Source organism: Bos mutus, chromosome 11 (genome assembly GCF_027580195.1).
Source record: "Bos mutus isolate GX-2022 chromosome 11, NWIPB_WYAK_1.1, whole genome shotgun sequence".
Classification (NCBI taxonomy): Eukaryota; Metazoa; Chordata; class Mammalia; order Artiodactyla; family Bovidae; genus Bos; species Bos mutus.
This window is the reverse complement of record NC_091627.1, coordinates 3,609,714-3,622,241: the sequence shown is the minus strand read 5'-3', so window position 1 is coordinate 3,622,241 and position 12,528 is coordinate 3,609,714. Positions and strand designations below refer to the sequence as shown.

At 60.1% G+C, this 12,528-nt stretch overlaps 1 protein-coding gene across 1 annotated transcript in view; it reads left to right on the top strand.

Moving 5' to 3' along the window:
• The window catches only part of KCNT1 (potassium sodium-activated channel subfamily T member 1), a 50,809-nt gene that overhangs the window by 5,310 nt on the left and 32,971 nt on the right, over nt 1-12,528 (top strand). Inside the window, 3 exon segments of the mRNA XM_070378758.1 lie at nt 5,983-6,062; nt 6,589-6,688; nt 12,182-12,238. Of these exon segments, the coding sequence (XP_070234859.1) occupies nt 5,983-6,062; nt 6,589-6,688; nt 12,182-12,238 (237 nt within the window).

Genomic DNA, 12,528 nt, shown 5'->3' with positions numbered 1-12,528 from the left:
GAAATGGGGTGTCCAGAGCCAGATACCCCACGGCCCCACAGTGGTGACGACAGCGGGGATGAGGACCCCGCTATGGTACTGGTGTAGGGTCAGCAGGTGACCGCTGGGGACGCAGGCTTCAGCCCACTGCGCCACCTGTGCAGATCCAGGACCCCAGGCGCCTGGCCCAGCTGCTCCACCATGAGCCCCTCCAGGCTTTTCCTGACTTCAGTTAGGGCCGCAGAGGACACTTTGAGGTCAGGGGACCCAAGCCCCTCAGCACCCCCGCCGGGCGTATTCCTGGGAAGGAACCCCTCACCTGCTCACGCCCACGGAGTCCAGATTGGCCACCACGTGGGGCCTGATTATTCTTTCGTTAATTAACACCGTTGGCAGTGGCCACCAGCACTCACTCCGGGCTTCTCCACGGTGCCTTCTGCAGCCTGAGGCTCGGGCATCATTACCCAGGCCAGCCCTGGGCCTCCGTCCCCCAGCCGCGGTGCAATGTGTAACCAGAGAGGGGGACAGTGCCTCTCCTGGCTCCCCGGGGGCGGGTCTCAGGCTGTTGGCAGGGTGAGGGGGGAATGGACAGTTGCAGCCGCCCGAGGGGCTGAGGCTGTGGTCCTCTGCCCCAGAGCTGCATGGTCACCAGCAGATCAAATGTCCCTGGGCCCTCGGAGGCCCAAGGAGGCTTGCCGGGGACCTGACCCAGCCAAGATGCCAGACCAGTACTGGAGAGGCCCAGGACAACACGGTTGCTTTGAGAGGTTGCTGCCCACCCTGCCTGGCAGCTTGGAGCCTTTGCTTTCCTTAGCATCCCAGACCCCAGGAGGGGCAACTGGCAGAGAGGAGGCCTGTGGCCGCAGGCTGGCCTGTGCCCCAGCCTGTGCAGTGAGGGCTGGGGGGGCTACAGCAGAGGCCCGTGTCCCCCCCGACGCCCCCACGGGTGAATCTGCAACGGGGCTGGGTGTGGCGGAGGCAGAACGGTCCCAGTGCCACCGTCAGCTCAAGGGCCCCGCCCCCAAACCAGACTAGCTCAGCTCCTTGCCGATCCAGCCCAGGACCTGGAGCAGAGCAGGCCACGTGTCTGTCCCGCCCGGGCCCCTGGGCGGGTCACAGGTTCTGCTCAGTCTCAGAATAGCTGGCCTCAGAGTTGGTGCTTGGGCCTGGGCTCTGCTCTTCCGTCTTGCCCGCGGGCTCCTCAGCCTCCTGCCTGGAGCTCCCAGGCACCTGCAGACAGCCACCAGCCTGCAGCAGGCTCCTAGGAAGGAGACCACCGGACCTCGGCCCCATGTGAGTGCGCGGCTGTCACAGCCAGGCGGGTGGGCCTGCCCGCGGCCATGTGCCTGGTGTCTGGCCACCCTCCCACCAGGGCTGGCCGCCTGGCCCTGCGTTTGCAGTTTCCCGGCACAGGCCATCTGTGCCGGAACTGCCTGCCAGGAATCCCTGGAAGGCCGCTCCCCAGCCTGCTAGTCAGCCCACCAGTCAGCCCCCCGGTCAACTGGGGGGGGCTGCAGTGTCCTCCACCTGCCGCACCTGGCAGGACCCGTCCGGGTGTGGGGTGGGGTGGGTGGGTGGGGTTCGAGCCACTTTGCTGGCACAAGGGGGCCCCCTCCAGTCCATCCAGTGTGGACAAGACCCTGCACACCAGCCGTGGGCCTGGGCCTGGGCCACTCGAATGCAAGCCGCGTGGGGATGGGCCAGAGCTGACTGCTGGACCCGAAACTCGAGAGCCCTGGGCTCCAGGGGGAGCCCAGAGGCCCATGTCTTTCAACCCTCTGCGTGACGTGAGCCAGCACCCAGCCTGGGTGGGCTTCCGTTTCCATGCGTATGGGCACGAGGCTCGCAGGAGCCCCCTGAGAGGCCCGGTGAGGGGCTGGGGGCATGGCTCTTGAGCTGCCCAGCCTGAGTCCCTGTCCTCACAGTCAGAGAGCTGCTCACTCCGAGCAGGACAGACAGACCAGGGCTGAGGACTGTCCCGGACGGGTGTGGGTTTGGCCTGGGGCTCGTGGCCTAACCCCGGGGGTGCCCCAGGGCCCTTCTGAGGCCAGGGTCCCGGAAGCCTCAGGGCCCCATGACTAGGCCTGCCCAGAGCTTGACACCTTCCTCCGCCCTGGGCTAAGCAGCAGTGGCCCCTCTGCTGTGCCCAGCCCTCCCCGCCGGCCGCCCACTGAAGGACTGAGTGGCTGAACAGGAGCAGGCGTGTAGGGGGTGGACGCCTCGTCTGCCCCTGCCCAGGGCTCTTGAGCTTGTTAGCAGGGCCGTCGCCATGTGAGCTCTTGGTGGTGTCCCAGCTCCTGGCCCCCGCCCAGCCCTCCCCTGCTCCTCAGAGCAGCATCCCACGGGCTTGGCAGCCAGCTCCACCATGGGGCCACCAAGAAGCCTCGAGCCACAGCTGGTGGGCATCCACCACGTGCCACCTGCGGCCACACACATGGGCTTACAGCACAGCGCCATCTTCTCTGGGTGACGTAAGTGATGGGTATCGGCCAGAGTCGGACTCAGTAAAACCACCCCTGATTGCTGGCACCACTGAGAGAGGGTGGCAGGGCAGGGCCAAGGGTGGGTGTCCTCTCTCACTTAATCCTCCTCTGAAAACCAACAATTAGCTTGATTTTGGGGCTTCCCTGGTGGCTCAGATGGTAAAGAATCTGCCTGTAATGCAGGAGACCTAGGTTCAGTCCTTGGGTGGGGAAGATCCCCTGGAGGAGGGCATGGCAACCCACTCCAGTATTCTTGCCTAGAGAATCCCATGGACAGAGGAGCCTGGCGGGCTACAGTCCATGGGGTCACAAAGAGTGGGACATGACTGAGTGACTAAGCACAGCACAGCAGAGCCTGACTCTTCAAGGGAGAACCCGAGGTACAGAGGAGATTGTTTTGATTTCTCCACAGATGCAGCAGCGCTGCCAGGCACCCTCAGGATGCCCGGGGCAGGCGGTTCCTGTCACTGCCTGTTCCCCAGGTGAGGCAGCTGAGGCTCAGACAGGTGGGGCCAGGCAGGTGAGGAGCAGGGCTCTGTCGGACCAGATGGTCCATGCCTCCCTGGTGGCCATTTCCTTCAGGAGCCTTGCTGAGCCAAGAGCACACCCTCAGCTGAATTACACCCACCGCCTTAAACTTTAGGTTAAAGGGAAAGCTTGCAACTTGCATTCTGTGGTGGGAGAAGTGGGCAGCCACAGCTCGTGGAGGCAACATACTTCCCTGGCAGTCCAGTGGCTAAGATGCATGCTTCTAGTGTAGAGGGCACAGGTTTGATCCCTGCTCAGGGAAGATCCCCCATGCCACACAGTGCAGCCAAAAAAAGAAAAAAAAAGTGGAGGCGGCTCTGTGGATTTCCCCAGCACCCAGGCTCAACTTCCCAGGCCAGACCTGTCTGGGTGTCCATAGCTGCCTGGGCGTGGGGACTGACAGGTGATGTGGGTTTCTTGTCCACATCAGTTACTAGGAGCAGTTCCTAGGCCACTAATTACTAGGAGTAACTGGTCCCAGGTCAGCCATCCTGACCCCTGGGTCTGGGCAGGGACTTTCAGGGGAGAGGTGCCCAAGTGGAGGGCACGAGGGGTGGGGACCCCTCCTTGAGGCTTCGCTGTGCTGGCAGGAGAGTGAGGGGGCATGTGGTCCCTCGGAACATGTGGGCACCACTCAGGGGTGGCTGCCCCTGACCTGACCCCGGCCCAGCTCGGGTTGTCTGAGCCCCTCCTTCACAGAGAAGGCTTTTGACCAGCTCCCCCCAGGGACCCTCGGGAGCTCCACTGACCTGGCCCCAGGCAGCACCTACAGAGGGGGCTGGGGTTCAGGTCTAGTGGGGTACACTGGGGTGCAGTGGGGTGTGCAGAGATGTACTGGAGTACAGTGTACAGCGAGGCGTGCAGAGGTGCAGTGCAGTGTGCTGGGGCGCACTGGGCGTACTAGAGGGCTATGTACAGTGGGTTGTGCTGGGGTGTAGTCTACACTGGGGAACACAGGGTACAGTGGTGTGCTCAGGGATATACTAGGACCCATGCGGGCTTCCCCGGTGGCTCAGATGGTAAAGAATCTGCCGGCAATGCAGGAGACCCAGGTTTGATCCCTGGGTCAGGACGATCCCCTGGAGGAGGGCGTGGCAACCCACTCCAGTATTCTTGCCTGGAGAATCCCTCGGACAGAGGAGCCTGGTGGGCTATGGTCCATGGGGTTGGAAAGAGTCGGATACAACTGAGTGACTCACATTCATGAGGAGTACTCTGGGCTGTGATGTACAGTGAGAGTGCTTGGGTACGGCGGACAGTGGGGTACACAGAGGGGTGCTGGGGTGCAGTGGAGTGTGCCGGGGTGGGGTGTATCATCGGGCGCACTGGCGGTACGGGCCCATCCCCTCTCACGGAGGGCTAACAGAAATGTGCCGGGGTGCACAGTGTGCAGCGGGTGCTCTGGGCTTGGACCCTGCTCTGCGGGAGGCCTGTCCTGCTGCCCCGCTGACCACACTGCATCCGGACCTGAGGGTGGGGGGGGCCCACACCACCGTCACTCTCCCTGGGCCCTGAGCCCTGTGACCAGGGGCGGCCGCTGTGGTCAGGCCGGGGCCCCCCACTCTGCAAAGATCAGGAAGGTGCTGGGGTTCTGCCCACGGCCCCTCCCTCGGGTCCATCACCTGGGCGGGTGCAGACGGCTGCTGCCGGCACGTTAGGTCTGTTTCACATGCTTTGGGTCGAACAGGCTTTGGGGAGCGATGAATATTTTAAACACTTCTCGAAGATGATGGGGTCGCCAGCCCCTGGCAGAGCAGTGTCACAAAACTTTCAAGGTGACAGAGGCATTAATTTCTGCGTTGATCAGAGCTGGAGCCTGGTCAGAGGGGGAGGATGTTCAGAGCCTCCGCTCTGAATGGGGGCGGGGATGGGGAGCAGGGACTGGGGCCAGCGTGCGCCTCACCTCTGACTGGACCACTGTCGTGCCTCCCAGCTGCTCACCGCCACCTCCTCCATGCAGCCCTCCAGGACTCCTTGGGCCGCACAACTCTGCCTTCAGGGTGCTGGATGTCCCTGCCTCCTCTCTCTGTGTGTGTCATGACCATCACACAGAGCCGTGGGTGAGCCGCTGCCTCACCTGAACGGCCTTGTCCCACCTCCACAACATCTCCGGGGGTGGCTTAGCTCGCCTGGGTAACTTGGACCAGGCCTTTCAGGCCCAAAGCCTCACCCCAAATCCCAGGCTACCAGTGCCTCTGTCGGGTCAGGGGTCGGGGAATGGCGATGATGCCCGCGGGCCACTCTGGAGTCCTGAGACCAGCCTCCATTGCGGCTGAGGCAGCCTGGAATGGAGGCCGTGTGGGGGCCAGCAGGTGCCAGCCCAGAGCAAGGCAGTCCCAGCCCCAGACCCACTTCCGGGAGGAAGGCAATGCTAGACCCTTCCTGCGCAAGAACCTGGCAGCAGGGCCGTGGCTGTCCTGCCTGCTGCCAACACCGGAGTTCTCCCTGTGGTGGAACATGACACCCTGGCAGGCCACAGCGGGCCTGCGCCTAAGGTGTGGGCAGCGGCCCATCCTCCCAAGCCCCACCTGCCTCCTCATTCAACAGGCTGCTCCTGCCAGTCTGTGCGGTCTGTTCCCCGGAGGCTGGGCACCCACCCAGGGGCTCAGGGTGTCTGAGGACTGTGTGGGGCAACAGCCACGGCTGGAGGGGCCCCACTGCCAGCCCTGACCATCCCACAGGCTACAGCAGGCTTTGAGGCACAAGCCACCAGGGCCCCAGAAAAAGCACCTGGCCGTCAGCTTCTGGAACATTCTGTGCAAAGCATATGGTGTGTTTTGAGCCAAGGGCTGGCCACGCAGGCCACCTGTAGTCCTGGCAGCTGCCATGATGGCCCAGGCTGGGGGCCATGAGTGTGCGCATCTGCAGGGCCTGGAGGGCCCCAGGCACTGGGAGGGAGGCAGCCAGCCAGCAGATCTGCTGGGGGCACGTGGGGATGTGGGGCTTTGGGCTGGAGCCCCCAGCCCCAAGCCCACGCCTTCCTACCCCCCAGGGTCCAGGTGGAGTTCTACGTCAACGAGAACACCTTCAAGGAGAGGCTTAAGCTGTTCTTCATCAAAAACCAAAGATCCAGTGAGTGGGGTCTGTAGAGGGGCAGGGCAGAGAGGCTCTGTTGGAGCGGGCGGGGCGATGGGCGTGCTCCTTGTCTCAGCTCCTTGCCACCTTCCAGGGTGGAAGATGCTGGGACCCTGGGGGGGTGCGCCCCTCCTGGAGGCAGGGCTAGCCACGGCCACCAAGGCCACCAGCTCAGCCCCCCGCTCCCTGGCACCACTGTGTGGCCCTCTCCTTTGCCCTGTGGGCTCCCTCCACCTGCCTTCCCAGCAGGAACCTGGCCACCTGGGATGCAGGATGGGGTGCAGAGGTGGTGCTTGTGGGTTCTGGTCCATCGATCTGTAGGTTCCTCCCCCAAGATCCAGGCCCGCCCCCAGGGCCAGCAGCTCAGGGACATTCTGCTCCTCGTCCATGAGGTGGGAGGGCATGGAGCCTCTCGGAGGCCGGCCTGGCAGAGACCCCCCAACGCAGAGCCACCTGGTCAGTGTTGGTCCCAGCCGCTCCAGGAGCCCTGACCACTGCCTCCCCCACCCACCCCCACCCACAGGCCTGCGGATCCGGCTGTTCAACTTCTCCCTGAAGCTGCTGACCTGCCTGCTGTACATTGTCCGCGTCCTGCTGGACGACCCAGCCCTGGGGATCGGATGGTGGGTGACCTGTGGGCCAGGGGCTGGGCCTTCCTGGTGCTGTGACAGAGGCTGATGGGGTTTGCACAGGGGTCTGTGTGTGGGACCCCCTCCACCAGAGCCGTGGCTGGGACACAGCCCTCAGGCTGGCACTGACACTGGGTGTCCTTGCTGTGGACGGTGGCTGCACTTGCAGCTGCACCCGGACGGAACTCTCCCAGAGGGTCTGGGATGCCCCCTCCCTGCCTGCCCAGTGGCGCCCGGGGGTCTCGGTGAGGGACTCTGGCTCCCCCAGCTCCTCCTGGGTGGGTGGGGGTAGCAGGCCTCAGTGGGGAGAGGAGGTGAGCCCCTTTCTCTGGAATCCCCTGGTTCCCCTGCCTCTCCCAGCCCTGGGGCCTCTCCCTTATTTACATGGAACACCTGCTGCGGGGCTTCCCAGAAAGGCCATGGGCACAGTGCCCGCGCCTCCTGAGCGGATGCCCAAGAGCCCACAGCTGGACGAGGTACTTCCTGCCTCGTGTTGTCCAGAGGGCCCCGCGCTCCTGCTCGCGCTGCTGATGGGAAGCAGTTTTCTGCCCTGGAAGCTGGTGGGGCTGGCTCTCTGTGCCCATGTCTGTCACGTCTCAGGGACGCCTGGCGTGATGCCTTCTCAGCACCACGTTGGTCCTGGTGGACACTGAGCTGGGGGCATGCAGGGCTGGGCTCATCTGCAACTGGGTCCCCATCTGCCCTGGGAGCCTCTCTTGACTCCTTCATACCCAGATTGGGGTTCCAGAAGGTTCTGGAGTGGTCCTCTCTCCTGTTTCTCCTCTTTCTGGGGGTTTCCTCAGCTTCCTCTCCAGCCCTCTAGCTGAGGTTTTCACTTCTGCTCCCGTATTTTGTGATTTCCAAGAACTCTTCATCTTCAGGTGTCAGCCCCACTGCAGGTGTCCTGCCGTCGGCATCTCTGGGGTTTGTCCAAAACCCTTTCCTTTCTTATATGTTCCTCTTCTGCTCGGTCTCTGGGCTTGTGGGCAGGGGACTTCCTCAAATGTCCCGCCACTCACACTAAGGGTGGGCGTCCAGAGGCCAAGGGCCCTGCAGTCAGGATGTGTCCTTCACTTGTCGCCCCAGCTCCTCAGAGCAGATCCTTCCCCTCCTCACTGGAGGATAGGGCCTGGCCACTGGGCTCCTGCTGGCTGAGTTGGGAAGGAGGCAGGGGTGAAAGGTCGCTGTGCAAGCTTGCATCTTCCCCACCCCCACGTGCATTGGGGCGGGTCGCCAGGCCAGACTCCTTCACCTGCTCCTGAGAACAGACCTCGTCTTCATCCTGAGTGTGGGAGGGCAGGTCGCACTGTGGTGGTTTGAGAAGGGCTCTAACTGACTTTGAGAGCACTTTTCTGTGTTCATCTCACCTTCTCCCACCTCCAGAGACATCGAGGCACCTGGCTTTACATCCCCAGGGAGACCAGGTCTGTTGTATTCATTGCACAGCACCTGGCACGTGGTGGGTGGGTGGGAGAGCAAATGGATGGATGGGGGCTGGGAGAGGCATGGGTAGAGTGGATGGATGGGGAGGGGGTGGATGGATGATGGTGGATGGATGGGGAGGGGGTGGATGGATGATAGTGGATGGGTGGTGGAGGGTGGATGGATGACGGTGGATGGATGGGGAGGGGGTGGATGGATGACGGTGGATGGATGGGTGGTGGAGGGTGGATGGATGGAAGATGGACGGACGGATGGGTGGGGAGGGGGTGGACTGATGATGGTGGATGGATGGAGGCTGGATGGATGAGTGGATAGAAGGATGGATGGTGGGTGATGTAAGGACACTGGATGTGGATGGATGGGTCAGATGGATAGGATAGATGGGTGGGTGGGTGGTGGATGAATGGAAGGGTGGCTCATGACTCCTATAGGTATTAAGTTTGCAACAACAGGCTCAGGTGCAGGAGGAAGTGGGCCAATTGAGAAAAAAGGAGGGAGCCACCTGCCACCATGGGACTCCCTGAGAGTCAGGTCCCACAGCTCGGCGACCCTGGCTTCGGCTGTAATCTGGGGCGGAACTAGCATGGCAGCCAGGCCCCTGCCCCCTTCCCAGTGGAGGGCGTCCCGGTGGCTTGGGGAAGCTCCTTCTCAGGAGTGACTTGGGGAACCTGCTTCTTAGAGTCAGCACACTGAGCAGGAGCATGCTTTTCTCTCCGTGTCGCACACACACTGTCCAGCCTCGTTTCGGCAGCTCTGGCCTCCAGGAGGCCCTGAGGGCTCCAGGTCCATCTCTGGCCGCGCACAGCCCTTCCCCTGCCGGCAGCCCAGGTGGAGCCCCCAGCCCCCTCCCGGGCTCCCCGCTGGTGTTCGCCTACCCGGCTGGCCCCTCCCCCTGCCCCTCCCCCCTCCTCCTCAGAGACCCGCCCCCTCAGAGACCTCCTTTTCAGAGACCCACCCCCTCAGAGACCCGCCCCCTCAGAAGCCCTCCCCCTCAGAGGCCTCCCCCTCAGAGACCCACCCCCTCAGAGACCCGCCCCCTCAGAAGCCCTCCCCCGCAGAGACCCACCCCCTCAGAGACCCACCCCCTCAGAGGCCCACCCCCTTAGAAGCCCTCCTCCTCAGAGGCCCGCCCCCTCAGAGACCCGCCCCCTCAGAGACCTCCTTTTCAGAGACCCACACCCTCAGAGACCCACCCCCTCAGAGACCCGCCGCCCCCTCAGAGACCTCCACCTCAGAGACCCACACCTCAGAGACCCCGCCCTCAGAGGCCCACACCCCCTCAGAGACCCACCCCCTCAGAGACCCACACCCTCAGAGACCCACACCCTCAGAGGCCCACCCCCTCAGAGGCCCGCCCCCTCAGAGACCCTCCCCCTCAGAGACCTCCTCCTCAGAGATGCGCCCCCTCAGAGACCCTCCTCCTCAGTTCAGTTCAGTTCAGTTCAGCCTCTCAGACTGACTCTTCAGGACACCCTCCTGTACTGCAGCACGCCAGGCCTCCCTGTCCATCGCCAACTCCCGGAGTTTACTCAAACTTATGTTCATTGAGTCAGTGATACCATCCAACCACCTCATCCTTTGTCGTCCCCTTCTCCTCCTGCCTTCAGTCTTTCCCAGCATCAGGGTCTTTTCTAATCAGTCAGTTCTTCGAATGAGGTGGCCGAAGTATTAGAGTTTCAGCTTCACCATCAATCCTTCCAATGAATATTCAGGACTGATTTCCTTTAGAATGGACTGGTTGGCTCTCCTTGCAGTCCAAGGGACTCTCAAGAGTCTTCTCCAACACCACAGTTCAAAAGCATCAATTCTCTGGTGCTCAGCCTTCTTTATATTTCAACTCTCACATCCATACATGACTACTGGAAAAACCATAGCTTTGACCAGATGGACTTTTGTTGGCACAGTAATGTCTCTGCTTTTTAATATGCTGTCTAGGTTGATCATAACTTTTCTTCCAAGGAGCGAGCGTCTTTTAATTTCATGGCTTCAGTCACCATCTGCAGTGATTTTGGAGCCCCCAAAATTAAAGTCTGACACTGTTTCCACTGTTTCCCCATCTATTTGCCATGAAGTGATGGGACCGGATGCCATGATCTTAGTGTTCTGAATGTTGAGTTTTAAGCCAACTTTTTTGCTTTCCTATTTCACTTTCATTAATAGACTTTTCAGTTCGCTTTCTGCCGTAAGGATGGTGTCATCTGCATATGTGAAGTTATTGATGTTTCTCCCAGCGATCTTGATTCCAGCTTGTGCTTCATCCAGCCCAGCATTTCTCATGATGTACTCTGCATATAAGTTAAATAAACAGGATGACAATACATAGCCTTGACATACTCCTTTCCCTATATGGAACCAGACTGTTGTTCCATGTCCAGTTCTAACTACTGCTTCCTGACCTGCATACAGGTTTCTCAAGAGGCAGGTCAATTGGTCAGGTATTCCCATCTCTTTCAGAATTTTCCAGAGTTTGTTGGGATCCACACAGTCAAAGGCTTTGGCATAGCCAATAAAGCAGAAGTAGATGTTTTCCTGGAATTCTCTCGCTTTTTCAACGATCCAGTGGATGTTGGCAATTTGATCTCTGGTTCTTCTGCCTTTTCTAAATCCAGCTTGAACATCTGGAAGTTCACGGTTCACGTACTGTTGAAGCCTGGCTTGGAGAATTTTGAGCATTACTTTGCTAGCATGTGAGATGAGTGCAATTGTGCGGTAGTTTGAACATCCTTTGGCATTGCCTTTCTTTGCGATTGGAATGAAAACTGACCTTTTCCAGTCCTGTGGCCTCTGCTGTTTTGCAAATTTGCTGACATATTGAGTGCAGCACTTTCACAGCATCATCTTTCAGGGTTTGAAATAGCTCAACTAGAATTCCATCATCTCCACTAGCTTTGTTTGTAGTGATGTTCCTAAGGCCCACTTGACTTCTCATTCTGATATCTGGCTCTAGGTGAGTGATCACACCATCATGATTATCTGGGTCATGAAGATCTTTTTTGTACAGTTCTTCTGTGTATTCTTGCCACCTCTTCTTAATATCTTCTGCTTCTGTTAAGTCCATACCATTTCTGTCCTTTATTGAGCCCATCTTTGCATGAAATCTTCCCTTGCTGTTGCTGCTGCTGCTAAGTCGCTTCAGTCGTGTTTGACTCTGTGCGACCCCATAGATGGCAGCCCACCAGGCTCCCCCATCCCTGGGATTTTCCAGGCAAGAATACTGGAGTGGGTTGCCATTTCCTTCTCCAATGCATGAAAGTGAAAAGTCAAACTGAATTTGCTCAGTCGTGTCTGACTCCTAGCGACCTCATGGACTGCAGCCCACCAGGCTCCTCTGTCCATGGGATTTTCCAGGCAAGAGTACTGGAGTGGGTGCCATTGCCTTCTGCGAAATGTTCCCTTGGTATCTCTAATTTTCTTGAAGATATCTCTAGTCTTTCCCATTCTATTGTTTTCTTCTGTTTCTTTGCATTGATCACTGAAAAAGGCTTTCTTATCTCTCCTTTTTGTTTTTGGAACTCTGCATTCAAATGGGTATATCTTTCCTTTTCTCCTTTGCCTTTCACGTCTCTTCTTAGCTATTTGTAAGGCCTCTCCAGACAACCATTTTGCCTTTTTGCATTTCTTTCCCTTGGGGTCTTGATCCCTGCCCTCCTCCTCAGAGAGCCTCCTCCTCAGATAGCCTCCCCCTTCCCCTCCCCCTGCTCCTCCTCCTCAGAGACCCTCCCCCGCCCCCCATGCCCCTCCTCCTCGAAGACCCTCCTCCCCAGAGACCCTCCCCCTGCCCCTCCTCAGAGACCCCTCCCCTGCCCCTCCTCCTCAGAGACCCCCCTCCTCAGAGACCCTCCATACAGCCTCTGCGGAGTGGGAGCAGGCTTCCTCGTCCCTGAGTGTTAGAATTCAGACACCCATCTGAGATGTGGGGCCTGGCCCTAGGTTGGGGAGAGTGCCCCCCAACACGCCCTGAGCCCGTGGCAGTCCTGGAAGGGTCCAGTCCCTTCGGGGGCGGTGCTGGGAGGGGCTGCGGCGGCCAGCTCTATCTCTCCACAGCTGGGGCTGCCCGAAGCAGAATTACACCTTCAATGAGTCGTCCTCCGAGATCAACTGGTGAGTGTGCCTCCCAGCTCCCATTCAGAGGTCCGGGGCAGGGTGGGGTGGCCAGAGAGTGACACTGCCTGGGCCCGCAGGACAGATGCCCAGTCACAGCCAGAGAGCCTCCTGGGATCCACAGGACCTGGCTGAGCAGGAACAACTCTGGGGCGGCCCCACAGGGTACAGCCCCTGAAACCCTGGGAGCAACCTAAGGGTGGCAGCAGGTGTCACCAGGAGCCGGCTTGGCCCAGCGCCCTTCTGTGATGTTCTCCAGCCCCAGGGGCCCTGGGGGAGAGGAGACAGAC